At 54.6% G+C, this 19348-nt stretch overlaps 1 protein-coding gene across 3 annotated transcripts; it reads right to left on the bottom strand.

Moving 5' to 3' along the window:
- Positions 1 to 415: 415 nt before the first annotated feature.
- LSG1 (large 60S subunit nuclear export GTPase 1) lies at positions 416 to 17126 on the bottom strand. 3 transcript variants are annotated; one of them, XM_081954863.1, is made up of 14 exons: positions 16911 to 17126; positions 16679 to 16799; positions 16503 to 16602; positions 14858 to 14944; positions 13710 to 13796; positions 13297 to 13357; positions 5033 to 5209; positions 4326 to 4697; positions 3515 to 3616; positions 3009 to 3151; positions 2616 to 2740; positions 1851 to 1930; positions 1077 to 1256; positions 416 to 943 (listed from the first exon to the last, which is right to left on the bottom strand). In XM_081954863.1, exons 1-14 carry the CDS (start codon positions 17109 to 17111, stop codon positions 764 to 766), a joined length of 2016 nt encoding a protein of 671 aa, XP_081810989.1. In that variant the 5' UTR covers positions 17112 to 17126; the 3' UTR covers positions 416 to 763. The 3 variants fall into 3 exon arrangements, with proteins under 3 accessions (XP_081810989.1, XP_081810988.1, XP_081810990.1); XM_081954862.1 differs by having other exon boundaries at positions 1077 to 1574; positions 4326 to 4694; XM_081954864.1 differs by having other exon boundaries at positions 4326 to 4694.
- Between the last annotated feature and the right edge of the window lie 2222 nt (positions 17127 to 19348).

The following is a 19348-nucleotide window of genomic DNA, read 5'->3' as shown; positions in this document are numbered from 1 at the left end:
GCTGAGAATCCCCGCAAGGATCAGGTGACCCCCCACCCCCACTGGGCAGGGGAGAAGAGGGGCAGCCGTACTGCCATTAGGCTCCAAGCTGGCCAAGGCCCAGGCCCAGGCCCAGCAGGACGGCCCCTAGAGCCAGCCCTTCTTGGGGAACCTGAGGGCAGCCTCTGCTCTTCCCTGGAGGCCAACCAGAGGAAACGGAGGCCCCCCCCTCCCCCCCCCCTTGAGCCTCCTCCTCCTCGGCCTTGTGGCAAGACCCCGCCAGTATGCTGAGCCAGGATAGGCTTCAGAGGCCGCTAAGGTCATCGTAGCTTCTACAACCAACTCCTCGGTTCCCACGATGCACCTACCCGGCCAGGGTGGGAAGTGAACGGAGGCAGGGCTTGAAAAAGGAAAAGGCACCACTTGGGGAGTCGATTCTGCTGACAGGTAGTTCTCAGCCTTTCATTTTATTTCATTTAACAAAGTTATATTACACTTTGGCTCCTGGCAGCTTACAACATTTGTAAATCCAGTGCATAATAATAAAAAAGCCCATAAAAAAACCCACCCACCCTTCTGGCAGAACCACCCAATCCCTTCAGCCAGGATCCATTCGTGATGATTCAGAAGACGACGAAGCCCAAGGGATCAGGAGAGGCCGTTCAGAAACGCCCTTTATTTCTGAGGGCCCCGGGTGAGCCCCCTCCCCACGCCCAAGGGCACCACCAGGACAGCCCCTTCCCCTCAGGGGCCTCTGCTCCCCCCCCCCCCCGGCCTCCCCCCATCAGGCCTCCAGGTGCCTGGTGAGGCGGCGCAGCTTCTGCTTCTTGTTTCTGTTCCCGTGTCTCTTCCACGGCTTCCCGGCTCCAGCGGCCAAGCCAGGTCCGGAAGGGAGGTTGGCAGGCGTCTCTGCTGGGTAGCCCAGTCCTGCCCGGTTGCCTCTGGTCAGGGCCCGGACATTCTCCTGGAAGGCAGGCAGAGCACTGAGGCCCCGTCCAGGGATGGGCAAAGGCCCAGGCAATGTTGCCCCAGAAGGGGCTGCTGGCAGGGAGGAGAGAGCAAGACCCCTGGCCCCCTGAGGACTCCCCCCGCCTCACCTGGTGGAAGAAGGCCAGGTCCACTGGGTTCTCCATCTGCTTTGCCTTGGGGCCCCTGCCAGGCGGCTGATCCCCGTCACACAGCACTGCTGCCCCTTTGCTGGCACAAAGCCGCCCGAGCCCCCGCTGGAAGAGCTTGGCATCCGTCCCCGGAGGTGGGTGGCAATAGAGCAGCTTGCCCTGCAGGGAAGGCCAGGGGAAGAAACATTCTGGGGGAGCAAAGCCGTGCCCACAGCCCCCCCCCCAAAGCAGCCCTGGGGGACCCCCGGTCCCTGCCCAGGCAGCCAGACTGCCACTAATCATGGCCTCCCCATTCCCGGGTATTCCTTGCTTTCTGGCCGGGTTCACAATTGGGTTAAACCTCCTGCACTTTGGTTTGGCCTCGGAAGGGTGGTTTCTCCCACTGCCCAGAGTGAAAGCAGCCAAGCCCGGCCTGTAGGCTCCATCAGCAGTTGAAGACTTGCTGGCCAGTGGCTGCATGCATCCACCTTCCTCCATCTGTCTGGGAAATATCTTCCCGTTTGGATCAGAGACCCTGGAGGAAAGGGGGCTTCTTCCTCCTCACAAGAATCCCTCATGGAGTCATGGGGGTGGTGGGGTGCTCTAGGGGGCTTTGCCCCCTGCCAGGCCAGCAGTGGTGCAGAACCCCCCCCCCTCCCAGTGAAGCAGAACTACAAGCCCCTGGGACCAGAGGATGCAACCTCTGCGCCCTCCGCTTTCGAAAGCGGCTCTGCCCCAAGGCCGGCACCCCGGCTCAGGCACCCCAAAACGCACCGTCACAAAGTCCTTCAGCACCAGGCGGGCTGAGCGTGGCTGGTCTGGCTGCCCGTGATCCGTCATGAAGCCCCTCATGCCTATGTGGAGTGGAGGGAGAAAATGAGATCCTGCGGGACGAGCATCGTGGGGGGGAAGCAAGCCCGGGCCCCGGGGTCTTTGCTGGGAAGACAAGGGGGCCACACAGGGCTTAGCCCAACCCAGCACTTAGAATGCCCCTCTCCCCCTTCCAAGGAGACCCATGGCTGGAGGATCAGATTTATGGAGGAGGAGGAGGAGGAGGAGGAGGAGGAGGAGGAGGAGGAGGAGGAGGTGGAGGAGGAGGAGGAGGAGGAGGAGGAGGAGGTGGAGGAGGAGGAGGAGGAGGAGGAAGAGGAGGAGGAGGAGGAGGCGGCTGTGACCTTCCCCTTTAAGAGCTTCCCAGGGTCTGCCCTTGGGGAGTGACAATCCCCCCTTTCCTCCCCTTTTTGAGTCCCAGTCACGGAACTGCCTGTTCCCAGCCCAGGTTTCCACCCAGTGGTTTTCTCTGGTATGAGGGTCTACTTCTCCGCTCCTGAAACATTATCCATCCCCCCCCTTCCACTGCCCTTGTCCTTGCCCTCCCCCAGCAACCCCAGAGGTCACCCTCCAGACCAGCGTCCAGGTGGCAGCTCCTGCCCTCCCCTCTCCCTGCAGCTTGTGGACTTGAGACACACAGAGTCTGCCCAAAGCTCCTCGCAGCCTCTCTGGGCCTCCCAGGGGTGTGGGGTGTGGGGTGTTACTCACAGCCCAGGGCCGAGAGAAGCTCCTCCGGTGTGGGTGTCCGGTCCCGGTCCTCATCCTCGCGTGGCCGGAGGATGCTGATCCCATAGGTGGCCTCCAAGACTGGCCGAGGGATCCGTTGGCAGACGTGGGGGGAGTGAAGGAAAGGCCTTTGGGTGGGGGGGGGCCCTCTTTCCCTCTTGAGAGAACTCCCCTCTTCACTCCAGAACAGCTGAGCCCCGCCTGGGTGGGCCGGCCCCTCCCCTTCTGCCCCCCAGCTGTTTCCAGACATGGGGGACCTCGCCTGCCTCCCTTCTTCAGGGAACGGGCTGAACACCTGGGCAGGCTTCTCCCTTCCCTGCCCACCCTCCGTGCACCTCCCCTGCCCGGCCATGGTGTACCCTGAGAAAGGATATGAGGGCGACGGGGGGGACGTGGTCACGTAGTTGATCGATGGGCAAGATGCCGCTGCAAACCATTTCGGCTTTGGTGGAGACGAAGGAGGGCATCACCAGGCCAGGACAGTCGCAAAGGCAAAGGGAGGGCTCCACGAACAGCGTCTACAAAGCCCCCCCCCCCCCTTTCAGGCTCAGGACAAGCTTCTCTCCCTCCTGCAGGGGAGGCCGGGGCAGGCCAGGCCAGGTGTGGGCTTCCTCTGCAGCAGAGCCAGGGGTGGGGGGGTGGGGATGGGCTTCTGCACCCTCTGCCTTTTCACTCACTGGGGAACGGGCAAGGGTCCCTCTGCCCACTCCCGGGCTCTCCAGAGAGAAGAACGAGGCAGCCAAGAGGGAGCCTCTTTGTTGGGCCAGGTGCCAGGCCTTTCCCGGATGCATTCAAAGGGGGGGGGAGGAGACCAAACGGGAGGGAGGGAGGGAGGGAGGGAGGGGGCTCCGACCACCAGCCCACGGAGCTCCTGGCAGTACCTGGAAGTGCTTTGTGCGTCCTGGCGTGGCGGAGACAGACACCTTCTTCTTCCCAAGGATGGTGTTGATGGTTGAGCTCTTCCCCACGTTGGGGTAACCCACCTGGGAAGGGAGGGGGGGAGGGAGGGACGGTGGGGCCAGAGCAGATACTGGTCACTTCAAGGAGCTTGGCTGAGTGTGGGTGTGGGTCAGCTGGCTTGGGAAAGGGCCAGGCGGGCTTTCTCCCAGTTGGAGATGGAAGCCGCAGGAAGGCAGCTCCTTGCAGACAAGGCGCCTGGCAAGAGGGGCTAAGGGCCCCCCCTCAAGGAGGGGCTGCACAGCCACCTTTTGGGGAGGTCTGGCCTGGGATTTCGGCCCCAAGCAGGAGGCTCTGCTGAAGCCCCTCCTGGGGCTCTAAGAGTCCAGGAATGGAAGGGAACAGAGCAGCCCCTTTTTATTCAACAGGCTGTGAGGAGAAGGGAGGTAGAAGAAATAAGCCAAAATGGAGGACTGACTGCAGACCATGAAAAAGCTGCTGGCAAAAGAGATGTAAGTAGAGGAGCCCATCCCCCTCTGGGCCTCCCCTCCCCAGCCCGGCCATGGCTGGTCACTGCAACCCAGCAATGAGGAAAAGTGCTCATTACCCTAACCCTAACCCCCCCACCCCCACCCACACGGAGCCTTCGCCTAGCCCCACCTTTGGCCACCTGGGACCAGGAAGGACCCCCACTTCACCTTCCCCTTCCCAGGCCCCCCCACCCCCGCCTGCTCCACAGGGAAGGGAGGGGGGAGTCGAGCAGGAGGAGTGTCCCCAGGACAACCATGAACTCACCAAGCCAACGGTCAGCTCTCCCTCTCTGACCTTCTTCCTCCCAGCATGAACGGCCTTAAATATTTCCAGGAGCTCATCTCTTTGTACCAGGCGGCTGCTGTTTCTGACGGGGGGGTCCTGGGGGGGCGGTGCTGGTTGTAAGAGCTCAGCCCTGCTTCTCCCCAAGGGCACAACGGGGCTCTCGTGCTCCCCATCTTCAGAGCAGGTCAGCCAGGCTTCCTCTTCCTCCTCTTCCTCCTCGCAGTCCTCGTACATGTCACCCTCTTCCTCCGTATCGCTCTCTTGCTGCGGGCCTGGGGGGCTCCCTCGGTGGGTGGTCTCCTCCTCCCTTGTGCTGGGAAGTAGCTCTGCCGCTCCCATGCGTTCCAGCTGCTCAGCAAAGGAAAGGGGATGCCTGTGGCCAAAAGCCGCAGAAGAGACCCCCCCCCCACTTTCCCCCCAAACAGACCCCATGCATCCCCTCCTTGGCACAGCTGCCAGGTGAGGCGGGTGTAACACAAGCGGCCCTCCCCAGCCGGAGAGGAGCGGAAGGAGACCAGGGGAAGGCAGAAGAGCATGCCAGTCAAGGGGGTCCATGCAAGGCGCTCGCAGGGCCGGGAGTTGAAGGCTTGAAGCAGCTGAAGGTTTGGGCGCCACATAACCCCGGGGCCTTTGGAAGGCCGAGTAGGGCTTCTTCGCCCACCAACCAAGCCCCGGTTTCCTCTCACCTCAGGGATGGCCCCCAGCCGGCTCCCCTCTGCCAAGGCCGACCAGAAGACCACGCGGACCCCTTCCCGCTGGAAGAACCGGGCCCAGGCCAAGCGCTGCTCCTCCCCCAGCAGCTCCGCTTTGTTGAGCAGGATGAGGTTCTCCTTCTCCGGGCTGATTTCCTTAGCGTAGCATTCCTGCAAGAGACGCCAAGCGACGGGAGACTGACGTGAGGGGATCCCCTCCCCTTCAAAGGTACCGTAGAGGAGCAGCTGGCCCTTGGATCCCTCTGGAGGAGGGGGAGGAGGGAGCAGGAACGTGGGACCCAGGAAGGGGACGGTGGGAGTCCAGCCAAGAATGTTCGGGCAGGAAGGAGGCGAGACGAAGCTAACACCGGCCAGCTCTGCTCCTGGCTGGACGAAGGGCCTGGGCCCTCCTGGGGCTGATGGAGCCCTCGGAGAGGAGGGGCGCAATAAAGAACAACCTGGCCAGGAGAGCAAGATCCCAAAACTTCCCCAGACGCTTTTAGAGTTTTGGAGAGACAATCAAAGGCAGCTCAGAGGAGGAATAGCTGAGGCCGCGTGGCCAGAAAGCGCCATCAAAGGAAGCCCAGGAGAACCAGGAGCCGTGCAAAAATACGGTCGTGGAAGTGCAAATGCCACACAGGAAGAGCCAGACTGAGGGAAAGGGTGGGACGGACCCACAGCTTGGACGGTGCTCATCCCCAACTTTGTTTCCATTTATTCCTTAAAGGGGATCTGAGTTTAAGTAGAGGTAACCAAAAAACAAAAACCCCAGATGAAAGAAAGGAATGGCAACCCAACATGGCTGCTCAGGGAATAGAGGCCGGCGACTTGGGTCAAGCTGAAAAGAAGTGGCCAGAAGCAGAGCGCCAGGCTCTGTAAGGAACTGGACGATGAGCAAATCTAGAGGGGGAGGGGGCATTGAGGCACTCCTAAGACTTAGGAGGGTCTTGCAAGCTACAGTCACAAGCAGGGACCCACAAGATAGCAATAGCCCTGAAGACTTATGTACTGCTTCGCAGGGCTTTACGGCCCTAAATAGTTTACAGAGTCAGCACGTTGCACCCAACTATCTGGTCCCTCATTTTACCAACCTGAGTCCGCCTGGTGAGATTTGATCTGTCGAACTGCAGTCAGCCGGCAGTCAGCAGGAGCCAGCAGTACTGCACTCTAACCCCTGTGCGACCGCAGCTCTTAAGCCTCCACGGGGGCAAACGGCAAGTGCTACACCTGGGAGGTTTTTTTGGGGGGGAGGGGGGGAACATTCTGGGCAACAAGGATCTGAGTGGAAAGGATCTGAGCAGTGCTTCGATGGATCCCAACCCTGGTGTGAGCGAAAGGGAAGGGGGTCAAGATCGAGAGGATCTCTTGCTCCTCTCTAACCTGCACGGCTCCTTTTGCACCCAGAACCCAGCTCTGAGCACCTTCTAGGAAGGACGTCAAAAGGGAAGTGAAAATCAAGGTGCCAGGGGGCCAAACGCCAGAAGGGGATGCCCACAGAGTAAGAGCCCTGGAGGCTTGGTACCAACTTCCAGCGGAGGTGAGAGGGTTAGTCATCAGAAAAGGAGTTTAAACACCCCGGGGGGGGGGGAAGCATCCGACAAACATTTAAAAACAAACAAGAAAACAACAACAACAAAGAGGGAACACTCCATGGACCACTAGTTCTTTCTACCACCAGTTTTCTACGTTTCTAGGTTGTCCATCTGGGGCTTGTCCAGAGGAGAGCGACCAAAACAGGCCTGAAGGGAGAATTTCAGGAGGGACAATAGGAAACGCGGGCCTTGTTCGAGAGACAAGGAAGCTGCCCTTAAATACTTGGAACGGCCGTTATGGAGAGGACAGGGCAGAATTGTTCAGAGGTATTCCAGAAGACAGGCATCGAGGCGCTTCCATTGCAAGAAGCTGATTTTGGCTGGAGCTCAGGAAATGTTCAGCAACGGGAGAGAAACTTCAGGAGGCGGCCCAGTTCCCTCTCGGAGGGGAGCTGTTTCGAAAGGCCGCCTGGTGGGGATGCTAGGCAGTGGGGCAGCCCTGTACTGGGCAAGGCGCTGGACTAGAATTCAGGCTTCTCCGACTTTGGCTACTTTACGGCTTGTGGACTTCAACTCCCGGAACGGCTGGCTGAGGAAATCTGGGCGTCCACAAGCCTTAAAAGTGGCCGAGGCTGGAGAATCGGATGGTTCTGCAGCCACCGTCATGGAAGGATGAGGTGCCTTCGGGAGGGAAGTCCCAGCCACTAGACTAGAACTTCCTCCTCGTTTCCAGGGAAGGGGCCGCCTCTCTTCAGTCACATGAAATGATGCCAGCGGATATTTATAAAGATCATCGTCCTGTGACGGCATCTGTTGGGTGATGAATGTCACCAAGCATGGTCCTCCAGGGGAATTCCTCAACTGCTTGCTGAGAATTTTCTCCTGACAGAAGGGGGTCAGTTCTCCCATACTAACCACCAGGGGAAATTCAGTGGAAGATCTGGAATAGTGGGAAGACTGGAGGAATGGGACTCCCCAACACTGGATTTCTTGAAGGAAACCAACAAACCTTCTTGGCCTTAATTCCAGTGCTAGACAGTCCCACTGACCCCCTCCCTCCCTCCCTCGACTGCAGCCTGCAAGACCCTCCCGATGGCCGATCCCTCAGGTTGGATAACCGTCTAGCTCAGGGGTGGCGAACACGCGGCTCGCATGCGGCTCGCGGCCAAAATAAATGAGGCTCTTTGCCTCTTACCATTATTTAGTATACTGTGGCTCGGATCGCGCGCTAAACCCGGAAGTACGGTCGACGCGACGACGCTTGCCTGCGCTCCACCAGCTCAGAGCTGGTGGAGCGCAGGCAAGCGTCGTCGCGTCGACCGTACTTCCGGGTTTATCTCAACAGCGCCCTCTGCTGCGCCCAAAAAAATAATGCTTCAAAGTCTAGCACAGTTGCTGCAGGATTCCGGTGAGGTTCTAATGATTGCTCAAATTAATAATAATGGTTGCATATTGAAGCTCTGGGTTCAGGAGCAGCAGAGTTTTAAATAGGAGAAAACATTTAATTGAATTTCCATGGTTAGTATATTTCCCAAAATTCTACGAGTGTTTTTCTCACAGCCTGTAATTGTAATAGATAGCAAAGATAATCCAAACTCATATATATATTATAATACATATATTAGGTTAAAGGAAGATAATATTAGGACCAGGCTTTACCCATGTATAGGTTGTACTCGATTTACAATCAATCTCATCACTGAGCAAAGCAGTCATTAAGCGAGATATGTGACTGCTTTGTTTAATGACTGCAAGTGTGGCATTCCTGGTTGTGGTCATCAAGTAATCTTGTAGGTTGTTAGGTGGACAGAGATTCCACTTATTTATGGATTTAAAAGTTATACAGCAGCTCTAATGGGTTTATAAAAATTTATAACAAAAAACACCTGACTGAGCATGTTATATTATGTGTTTAATATATTATTGTTAAAATTATATGCTTTTGTGTGAGTGTTTGTCTGTTTTGGCAGGTCACTGCGTGGTGTGGCTCTCTGACTCTCACAGTTTAAAATTTTGGCTCTTTTTGTTGAACTTGTTCGCCACCCCTGGTCTAGCTCCTCACAGAGTCTGGGCCGGAGCCTCACACTCTGCTTCTGATTACTTTTTTCAGCTTGACCCAAATCGCTGGCCTCTGTTTCCTGGGCAGCCAAGTTTCTTTTCTCCTTTTTGGGGGGTGGGTGGGTGGGGTTTACGTCCACTTAAACACAGTTCCCACAAAGCGGGAGATGAGCACCGTCCTCCTCACCTGTTGCTGGGCTGGCAGTGGCTAGGAGGAGGAGGAGGAGGAGGAGGAGGAGGAGGAGGAGGAGAGGACAAGTACAGCTCAGGTGGCACAAAGGAAGAGGACGGGCAGGTGTGCCAGAACCATGAAACCCCAGGGAGGAAAACCAAGCTCAGAATGAGGATGGTGAAGGATTGATATACTTATCAAATGTGTAAGTTATCCGTCTGGCCGGAGGCGATTCTAAGGATGGTCAGAATAAAAAAGGGTTTCTGAGCCCCCCCCAAAATGCCAACTCTGCTCAATAGGGAAGCCCAAAGACCAACAGGTAAGAGAGAAAAGGCAGACCTGTTCAGGGCCCATTTTGATTCACCCTTGGTCACCAAAAGAAAAATGCCACCAGGAGCTGGACCGAAGGCTGAAGCTGAGACAAACACGGTCAGGGCAAGGCCTCTCCCAACCTCCAGAAGCAGAGGAGCTGCACGGTGGGCTGTCAAATGGATGGAGAGGAGGGATCGGAGGCTCCTCTTAACTGTGGCCAATAGCTGGAGAAAAGCCAAGTAGCCCCTCTTCTCTTCGAAGGCCAGGAAGGAAGACCCGGTAGACTAAAGACCGGGCAGTCTGATCTCCCTGAGAGAGCAGATGGCAGCGGAGCCTGAGGCCTGAGGCAAGGTCTAGGGAGACAGACGGGCCACAGCTGGAGGAGGGGCAGCTCAGGCCGCCTCAGGGACAGGTGGGACAACCACAGGAAGCCTTTCCCAAGGGACCCTCCTATCTCTTTAGTCCCCCCCAAAAATTAGGCAGGGTCCCTTTGGAAAGGCTTTTTGCCCACCTGCAGACTGAGTTTTCCCATCAGAGGTCACCTAAGCTGTGGGTCCTCCTCCCATCCCCCAAGGTCCTTCCCACAGCACAGCCTCACGCAGAATGATCTGAAAGCGCTCTGAAAAAATGCAATTGCCAGAAACCAGCATGGCTCTCTCAAGGAATCCTTTTTTTTTTTTTGCTAGATTAATCCTTTCATTTTTGATTTGCTAATGTACATAACAGACTGTTAAGAACTTAATATACCACCATCATAATCCTTAAAATGAGAGGAGTTGGATAATGGAACCACATAACCCATTATGATGGTTTAGATTTTCTTTCACTGGGCATCTTAGGGCAAAGGCCAAAGAGGTGTTTATTTCTGCAGGAAGCCAGGACTTTGTTCCAGTGGTCTAAACGGCCCCCTTGAGTTCCGTCATGCTGTGATTCGTGCTCTTCTCTAACTACAAGCACTAAGCAATTACTAAGCAATGCATCGTCAGATCCCCATCGGGCTACCCTTCATTGCATGTAGAGTGGGTTGAGAAATCGAGCATGACAGAGGAAGCGCAAGTCACAGCAAGTGTTCGGAGCTGGAGCCAGAAGGCAACCCAGGACCCCGTGACGGTGCGTTCGTGTGCACCAGGAAGCACCAGAGCCGCTCTTTCCTCATCGCTCTCAGGTCTATCACAATCTGGTGCTCTTGGGACATCTCGGCTCTTTCATCCTCAAGAGATCAGAGGAACGAGGCAGGAGAACTTTGAAGATGCCAGAGATAAACTTTTCCACCCATGATACAGGGTTAGCTGCCTGAGCAGGGGGTTGGACTAGAAGACCTCCAAGGCCCCTTCCAACTCTGTTATTCTGTTAAGAGGTTGAAAACCTACAGGCTGCACTTTCTACTCTTCCTGCATGAGCTCCTGCTCATTCGGCCATTCTGTTTTCACATTTACCAATTTATGTCCTCGGTTGCAACAAAATACTTTTCTGCCCATCGCAGGAGTCAAGATTTCTCCTCAAGCCCCCTGGTGATTTATCGAGGCTCTTGCTAAACGCCATCCATTTACGATAAATCATGCACCAATCTGTCCTGCTAGTCCCCCAAAACAGAGGTTGGCGCCTATACAGATCCGAGCAGTGGAATGGCAATCCCAAGGGCAGGTTTGTGGCTTTAAGTTAGTTCACTGTAACACCCCATAATGTTCCGTTTTCCTGCCTGAATGTGCCAATCTGCAGGGTTTGCTTGCAATTTTCCAGGCAGTGAAAACAGGACGGTCTTGGAACCCTGGAAGAGGGAACCTCACCTGTCCTTGGTTCCAGACTCCAGGGGAGCAACAGGTGACAATTTTCAATCAAAGGGACACTTTCCTAGATGGAGGCACCCTGGTGGGCAGGAACGGTTAGGGCCCACAGCTCAACCCCTCTCACTGGGGTGGCTGCCAGTTTTAATAATGGGGACTGTGAGGAAGGCAGGGTGCCTTGTTCCCTGTGCCTCTGGCCCATTCGCTCTTGGGAAGGAATATTTACCGCTTCTCTGTGAGAGGAAATACCTCGGGGACGGAGGGCACCAGTGAGCTCCTGGCCTGGTTCAACCTGCACCCAGGCTCCATGGTGTGTTGCCTACTTGTGCAAAAATGCCCGTCAGGCTCCTGTCCTTGGTGAAGACCGGAGTCTGCTTGCGTAGTGGATGCTGAAGGGAAAAGGGAAGCGGCTGCAAGTGAAGAAAGACTCTCCGATGCGCAGCTGGCAAAAATGGGCAAAGTCTCAGCAAGACCCTTGGGGACGAAAGGTCACCTAGCCAACAGCTCTGCCATCCTGAGATTCTGGGGCTCCGTCTGAGAAACTCTGAAGCTCAGAGTTCCTGTCTCCTCAGCCTGCCCTCTTCCTTTGCTCGTCTCTCTCTCTCTCTCCTGCAGGGCCCTTTCAGGAGCCCAGCCTTGCATAGGGAGCATCTCTTCACACTCTGGGAAGAAGCTCTTGGGAGCCTGAATGCCCACACTTTGCTCTGCCGGGAGGGTGCGGAAGGCAGCCTTGCTCCCTTCCTCAGGCCCAGATGGGCAGAGATCTGATCGGCCTGACCCGCCTTTCCTGAGCAGAGGGATCAACTTTCAGAGGGGCAACCGCTCTGAAGAGAGGAAGCAAAGGGAGCTTCCTGCTTCTGCACAAGTAGCCACGCTTGTGCCTGGGTCCTTCCCACCCCCCCACTCCCAGCAATTCCCTGAGGTGCTTCATTCTCACCTGTTATTTGGGTGAGATGCAGTCTTTGGAAGAAGCCAAAATACAGAATTGCTACTTTTCCAAGGACCAAACTACTGTATTTTTCAGAGTATAAGATGCACCAGAATATAAGACGCACCAAGGTTTTGAAGAGGCACATTTTTAAAAAAACGTAGGTAGGTAAATAGAGGGATAGAGAGGGAGAGAAAGAAAGAGAAATACAGTAGGTAGGTAGGTAGATAAAGGGATAAAGAGAGAGAGAAATAGAGATAGATAGAGAAATACAGTAGGTAGGTAGGGAAATAGAGTGTGTTGGTAGGTAGGTAGGTAGGTAGGTAGGTAGGTAGGTAGGTAGGTAGGTAGGTAGGTAGAGGAATAGAGAGAGAGAAATAGAAAGAGAGAGAGAAATACAGTAGATAGGTAGGGGGAGAGAGAGAGGGTGGGTAGGTAGGTAGATAGAGGGAGAGAGAGAGGGAGAGAAATACAGTAGATAGGGAGGGAAGGAGAGAGTAGGTAGGTAGGTAGGTAGGTAGGTAGGTAGGTAGGTAGGTAGAGGGATAGAGAGAGAGAAATAGAAAGAGAGAGAGAGAGAAATACAGTAGGTAGGTAAGTAGGGAGAGATTGTAGGTAGATAGGTAGAGGGTTAGAGAGAGAAATACAGTAGGCAGGTAGGGAGAGAGAAAGTGTGTTTAGGTAGATAGATAGAGGGATAGAGAGAGAGAGAAATACAGTAGGTAGGTAGGGAGAGAGACTGTGTGTAGGTAGGTAGGTAGAGGAATAGAGAGAGAAATAGAAAGAGAGAGAGAAATACAGTAGATAGGTAGGGAGAGTGAGTGAGTAGGTAGGTAGAGGGATATATATAGAGAAAGAACTACAGTAGGTAGGTAGGGAGAGAGAGAGTAGGTAGGTAGGTAGATGTTTCCAGGTGTATTTATCCATGTGCTGGAGAAGGAAATCGCTGACAAACCTTAAGACTTTGTTTCTGCTGGCACAGCACTTGATCAATGTGATTCTCATCAATTAAAGAGCTTTCCAAAAGGAAAAAAAAAAGTTTTTGCACTCTGCAAACCACTGAAAAACGGCCTTTTTTTTTTCAAATAAAAGGCATGAATAGCCTTTGGGGGGGGGGGCTTGCAGAGTGCTCCTAAGGGCTGGGGGGGGGGGAAACAGCCCATTTTCTGCTCATTTCTGTCCTCCCCAGCCCCCAGGAGCTCTCTGAAAGCTTTCATAAGGATATGCACGGCCGTTTTGTTGAAGGGGGCGGGGCTTCTTCGGGAGGCAAAAAATGCTGTATTTGATGTATAAGACGCACTCAGATTTTCAGCCTCTTTTTTGAGGAAAAAAGGTGCGTCTTATACTCTGAAAAATACGGGTATTCTACTCCCACCCTAATTTTGGCCAGGAGGCAATATAGTTCGCCTGTCCTGGAACATGGGTGACTTTTAGCAGAAAGTGGAGCTATTGCCTCAGTTTCTTTTACCTACCAGATCTCGGCACCTGAACAAGAGGGGGTTCCTGGCATCCACGATCTGAACCACGACATCGCTGCAAGAGAGAAGGCAAGAGGCGCTATTCCCCCAGCTGAAAGCACGCCCTGAGCTCATGGCAGTCCTGACCCACAGGATCCCAGCATGGAGCCTGAGGCAGCAGACAGACAGACACACACCCCGCAGGCAGGCAAGTGTAGTGCCCCCCCCATATGTTCCCGAGGCTGTTCCTTCATGGCAGGAGCTCCTCTCGCCAGGGCCACTGGGCTCAGCCTCTGCCAAGAGCATCCTGTCCGCAAGGAGACTCGTTTTCACCATCCCACCTGCTCTGATAGGCAGCCTGAGCTGCCAAGGAGACCCTGCCTGGCCCCAGGAGGCGGACTGGACTGTCGCAGTCAAAGCAGAGCTACCTTCTCTCCAGGACTCTCCAGAGCTGACGCCAGAAATCCAAATTTCGCTCAAATGGGGTCAGCAGGAGGTTCTCCTCTTCCTCCAGCCTGTAAGAATGCAGGGGAAGAAAGAGCCTTGGGGATTTTAAGGAAGCACACTCAAGAGATGCTTTTCTGTTTACAATCACATTTTTATTTAATGAGCGATACCGTGAACTTGAGGGGCATAAACCCTGCAGAATAAGAGAGATCTGAAAGAGCAATTTTGTGAAGTCCCTCATCACTGACCCTTTTGCTGCATGAGATGGCTGACTCTAAAACCAAAGATTTTCTTCCTGACTCTGGCTTCTGCCAGTTTCCCCTGGAGGTGGAACTTGGAGCCCCCTCGCTCCAGACATGGCGGGGTGGTGTTGGTGTCCTTTTCCTTTGCAGAAGCAATCGTGTAAAGCTCAAGACCCACCTATTCCAAGTAGCTGGCCTGGCTCAACCACAGTTTGATCATATCGCTCCTGACGGGTTTTTTAATTTTGTGATTTTATTTAGGGGATTTTAAACTGTGATTTTAATTGTTTCCATCCATCTGTCTACCTCCTCCACGTATATGTCTATTTTGTGTATGTATTGTCCATATTTGTATTTTATATGTTTTTATTGTACGCCGCCCCGAGTCCTTCGGGAGAGGGTGCGGCTAACAAATAAAATTTTATTATTATTATTATTATTATTCCCCATTTGTTGGCTAACTTTGTCCTCAGGGCTGTTTCTGCCATTTAATAAAAGCTTTGCTGTTATTTGAATTTTATTTAATGCTACACTTTTATTTTCAGTTGATTTCATTTTAAGGCTGGGCCATGGCAAAACAGGAAGCAGCACAAGGGCAATTTTTAAAAATTGCTTCATTCTGGATAATCTTGTTCAATGAGCTCCTCCTGTCTTGGATGTTCAGTATATTGAGCACTTCTTGACATTGGTTGAAAAAGCATCTGAAAGATGCTCCCAACATGCCCCATCAGTGTCTTTGTGGGGAGGAGGGCCTCTTTTGCTCTCTCCAGCCTCTTAAACTTGCCCATGTGCTTTGAACTCATGACTTGCCTCACTGTCTCTCATTTTTACACTTATAAACTGCTCTTTGATGACTCCCTGGGAAAAGGCCAGGAGAGAAGACTCACCAAGCAAGTTGCCTCCTCCACCTCAGGAAGCTGTCTCTCTCGGCCTGGTTCAATGCTGTAGGGCTTGTTTGTTCATCCCATGGCGGCCTGGAAGAACCAAGCACAAAATGAAAAAAGAGGTTTGTTAGCCTGCTGAACGCACCACAAAGAAATGCTTGCTTCAGTGCAGTAGAAAATGATCTTGGAAGAGTTTTGGTAATGGAAACCAAAAGACACTTGCTAGACTCTGCAGCATTCCCCAACCTTTCCGGGTCGGCCGCCTGGCGCGGGGTTGGGGGGGGGGGAGGAGATGGTTTTGTGTCCATGCTTACAGCTTCATTTGTGCGAGTGGAGTTGCAAATGCTGGCACTCGCTGCTCATGTAAGTTGAGCTGTGCGCATGAGCATACCAGCTGCCACTCATGCGACCCGGCTGAGAACAGGCCACAGCCCAGTAGTGGGTCTTGGCGCAGAGGTTGAGGACCCTAGAGGAAGGCCGAAGAGAGCTAGCTGGACAGGCTGGGAAGTGACTTTCTGATCGGTGAGCCTTTCAGGCAGTTCTTCCTGCCCCTCATGGAAGATGGGAACTTTTTGCAAACAGCTTCTATACCCGAGAATGAGTAGCTAAAAGGAACACGGAAGGAAAAAGGAACAGAACTCAAAACATTTTGTATCAGTCTAAAGTTCATGGGAGGACAGATTTCGTAGAATGCGTGAAAGAGCAGGAAAGCAAAACAAGTGATGGAAATTAATCCTGAAAAGAGCTGGCTATCAGCCGCCTACAAGAGATGCAGAATTTTAGAATCTTAGAATTGGAAGGAACCTGGAGGTCTTCTAGCCCGACCTCTTGTCCTGCATAAAGTCCTTCCTTGGTGGCCTAGAAAAAGGGCAGGGAAAGTACAAAAACATGTTCAATCCTTGTTTTCCCCAAGGGCAAAGATCTCACCCAAAGGGTTCCCTATCATTAATGTTACATAAAAGCAACAATCCATATCAACATGTTACATAGGTCAGCTGAAGAACATAAAATATCACAAACTGTCAGGTTTTCAAAAATAGTTCTCTAGAGAAAATTATATTTTAAAAACACAGAAGAAAGAGGCAAAGAAAAGATGCCCAAGTCTTGCCTATCATTATTCAGGAATAATGAAACAAGGCGTAGAGCAGGCAAGATTTCAAGGCTGGCTGAGACAGGAGCAGTTCACAGGCTCTCAGGCTCTCAGTTATTGTAGTAGAAATACGAAACCTAGTTTTATACTCCACATATTCTTGACCATTGTGCAAAGCTCATAAAGCCCTTGATAGGGACAAAACAAACAAAACAAGACACCTTTCAACAGAGTTTATTTACTTCTCAAAGTTGCCTGTAGCTTTAGCAAGCTCACATTTATCTGAGCAATAAAGGTGTTACCACCCTAGGGGTTTATTATAACCTCAGGATCAAATCTGCAAACAATCACGAAGTCGGAAAGAGGAGCTGATGCTTCAGAAGAGAGAGGGAGGGAGACGCCAACTCCAGCATCCCCAGGCAAGAAAAAGGGGAAAGGACCCAGCAGCGCTTCGCCCTCGGCCTGCCCGGCCTTTGCTAGGAGATCCCCCCGCAACACACACACCCTCCCTCCCTCCCTCCGCTTCTCCGGAGCTGCCGGGTCCTTCGGGGAACGCACCTCCTGGGGATACGCAGGACCCGCTCCTCTTCTTCCTCCCGCGGCCGGCCGGCTTCCTCCGCAGCCCCGCCGCCGGGGGCCAGGCGCACGTTCAGCTTCTCTGCGGGCGGAAAGCGGCGTCAGGCGGGCAGAGGCGCCCCCGCCGCCCCCCGGCCCGGCCGGCCGGCCCTTCTCACCTGCGGCGAAGGCGGCGCCCGCCAGCTCCGCCGCCGCCAGGAAGGCCTCCAGCGGGCTCTGCTCCGTCACCGACTGCGGCGGGGGGCCTCGGCCCTGCTCGCTCAGCTCGCTCGTGTGGCGCTGCGGGAGGAGACGCGCCGTCACGGGGGCCGCGGGAGCTCCCGGCCCGCCCCGGACCCCCCAACCCCCCCGGGAAGGGAGCTAAGGGGGAGGGGAAGCGGCGCGGCTCACCCATCCCGCCCCGCCCGCCCGGCCCCCGCGGCGGAGGGAGCGCCCCAGCCCCGGCGCCTGCTTCTTGCCCATCGCGCGCCCAGCGCTTCCGGACACGTGGCACGGGCAGCCAATCACCGGCCCTGCCGGGAGCGCTACCGCGAAGGCTCCGGGCGGAAACCGACCTCCAGAAACCGGCAGTTCCGGCGGCGGCGGCCTCATGGGGGCGCTGGAGGGCCGCTGCTCCTTCCCTTTTCCTCGGGGAAGCTTCGGAGAAGGACAAGGACTAGAAACTTAAGCATGAAGCGTGGGGAAGCGCTGGAAGGCTGTTAATCGAGGCCGACCCGTCAGCCTTTAGGGCAAAGAACACAACAAACACGCATTCGCCCCGGTGTCACGAAGGCCTCTTTTGCCGGAAACGCCCGAGGGTTCACCCTGACCCTGACCGTCTGCAGGGGGCGAAAGGGCTGCCGTGGCCCAAGCGCCGGGGGGCCGCGGCTGGCCTCCAAACTCTGGCGGAGGCGAGGAGGGGACGCCTCTGTGCGGCCTCGATTTGGTCCAAAGGTCTTGCCGGCCATGCATTGGGGGGCACGGGACGGGGGAGAGCTGCTTGTGGTTGCCGTAAGCGCTTGCAGTGCGAGGGAAGCCTGGGGAGTTTGTGGCTCCCGGCAGGTTGTGGGATGGCTTTTAAGCTGAGAATGACAACTTTGGTTGGACACAGCTTTAGGCTACCTTAAGTGACCAGGTACCTCTGGACAAAGAAGGGCAAAGCCTCCAAGTTAAGCTGCCCAACAGTGGCAGGCAACACATTTTGGTCTCATCCCTTGCTAGGAAGAGTCAGGAGGCTGGGTTTGGACAGCAGCAACAGAGGGAAGAGCACTAACAGCCTTTTCCCACTTACTGGGACTTGCCTGAGATCCTGCCCCCCCCTCCCGACACAGATCCTGCCAGCTGAAGAATCTTTCACTGGCCTGTGACTAAGCCCACACCCATCTTCTCTTCTAGCACAGGGTGCAAGAGGTTGTGCTTATTATTCACATTTATTATTCACATTTATTTATTATTGTGTGGCACTGCTTCTACTCCCCCTTGCCCCTCTGTCTAGATCGCCGCCACCCCCCTCCCAGCAGACTCCACCCAGTGGAGAAAGATCTATTGGCTTCTTAGATTTCATTCCCACCTTCTGTTTGGTGGCTCAAGGCAGGATACACAATGTGCTTCCTCTTTTCCCCACAATAGCCCTCCTGTGCAGTAGGGCAGACTGTAAGTCTTAATTAGGAGGCTGATTAAGAGGGTTGGAGGCTAAAACATATGAAAGGCGGTTGCAGGGACTGGGTATGTCTACTCTAGTGAAGGACTGGGACGACAGGATAGCCCTGTTCCAGTATTTGACGGGCTGCCACAAAGAAGAGGGGGGTCAATCTATGTTCCAAGGCACCTGAAGGCAGGACAAGAGGAAACGGATGGAAACGAATCAAGGAGAAAACCAATCTAGAACCAAGGAGAAAATTCCTGACAGTCAGGATGGTGGAATAGCTTCTCTCCAGAGGTTGTGGGTGCTCCAAGAACACATTGGACAGCCATTTGTATTAAAGGGTTTATGGGAAAGTGATGGCTAATCTTTTTGTTGTTGGGTGCCAAAAATGCGAGGGTGCGTGCACTTTTGCAGGTGTGTGTGCTGGCACATATATTGCAAAGCGACCCCCACATGTGCATGTGCGCACAACCCCCCCCCACGTGCACCACACTACTTGCCTCCAAGATGACTTTGGTATTTCCTTCGGGGGGGCCAGGGGAGGCCTCCAGAGCCTGGGGAGGGCAAAAAACAGGCCCAACAGGCCAACTGGAAGTTTGGAAATGATCCAATTCCGGCTTCTGGAGGACCTTTGGGGGGCTGGGGGAGGCCGTTTTCGCCCTCCCCAGGCTCTGGAGGCTTTCCTGAAGCCTGGGGAGGGCAAAAACATACCCCCCTCAGCCCTCTGGAAGGCCAAAAAATCAACTGGCTGGTGCCTGCTGGAGCTAACGGCTCGTGTGCCAGCAGATATGGCTCCGTGTGCCACCTGTGGGGCTTATGCCCTAGGTCAGTGATGGCGAACCTTTTTTGGCTCGCGTGCCAGAAGTGGGGGGAGCGCAGGGGGGTCGTGTGCGGGCGTGCCGCACCCATAATGCAATGTGCGACGCCCCCAGTGCACATGCGCGCATAACGCACAACCCCCCCCCATTTTTACATGTTTTTTTCGCCCTCCCCAGGCTCCAGAGGCTTTATAGGAGCCTGGGGAGGGTGAAAAGAGCCTTCCCTGCCCCCCAGGAGGCCCTCCAGAGGCTTCAGGAACTGTCCGGAGGCTTCCCTGAAGCCTTCGGAGCGCTCAAAAGGATCCTCCGAGCAAACTGGAAGTGACTTCCGGGTTGCTCGGAGGGTCGTTTTAAGCGCTCCGAAGGCTTCAGGGAAGCCTCCGGAC

The sequence above is a fragment of the Natrix helvetica genome (assembly GCF_964273705.1).
Source record: "Natrix helvetica genome assembly, chromosome: 5".
NCBI classification, from domain to species: domain Eukaryota; kingdom Metazoa; phylum Chordata; class Lepidosauria; order Squamata; family Natricidae; genus Natrix; species Natrix helvetica.
Note: the sequence above shows the minus strand (reverse complement) of the source record. Positions and strands in the feature narration are given on the sequence as shown.

Bases quoted from the DNA above. Each gene is read 5' to 3' on its own strand.
- LSG1 (XM_081954862.1), bottom strand. From the start codon at position 17,111: ATGAGGCCGCCGCCGCCGGAACTGCCGGTTTCTGGAGGTCGGTTTCCG. The intron at 13,797-14,857 runs GTGAGTCTTCTC...GCATTCTTACAG, and splicing joins TGGAGGAGGCAACTTGCTTG to GCTGGAGGAAGAGGAGAACC. The intron at 2,741-3,008 runs CATATCCTTTCT...TCACTCCCCCCA, and splicing joins CACGTCCCCCCCGTCGCCCT to CGTCTGCCAACGGATCCCTC.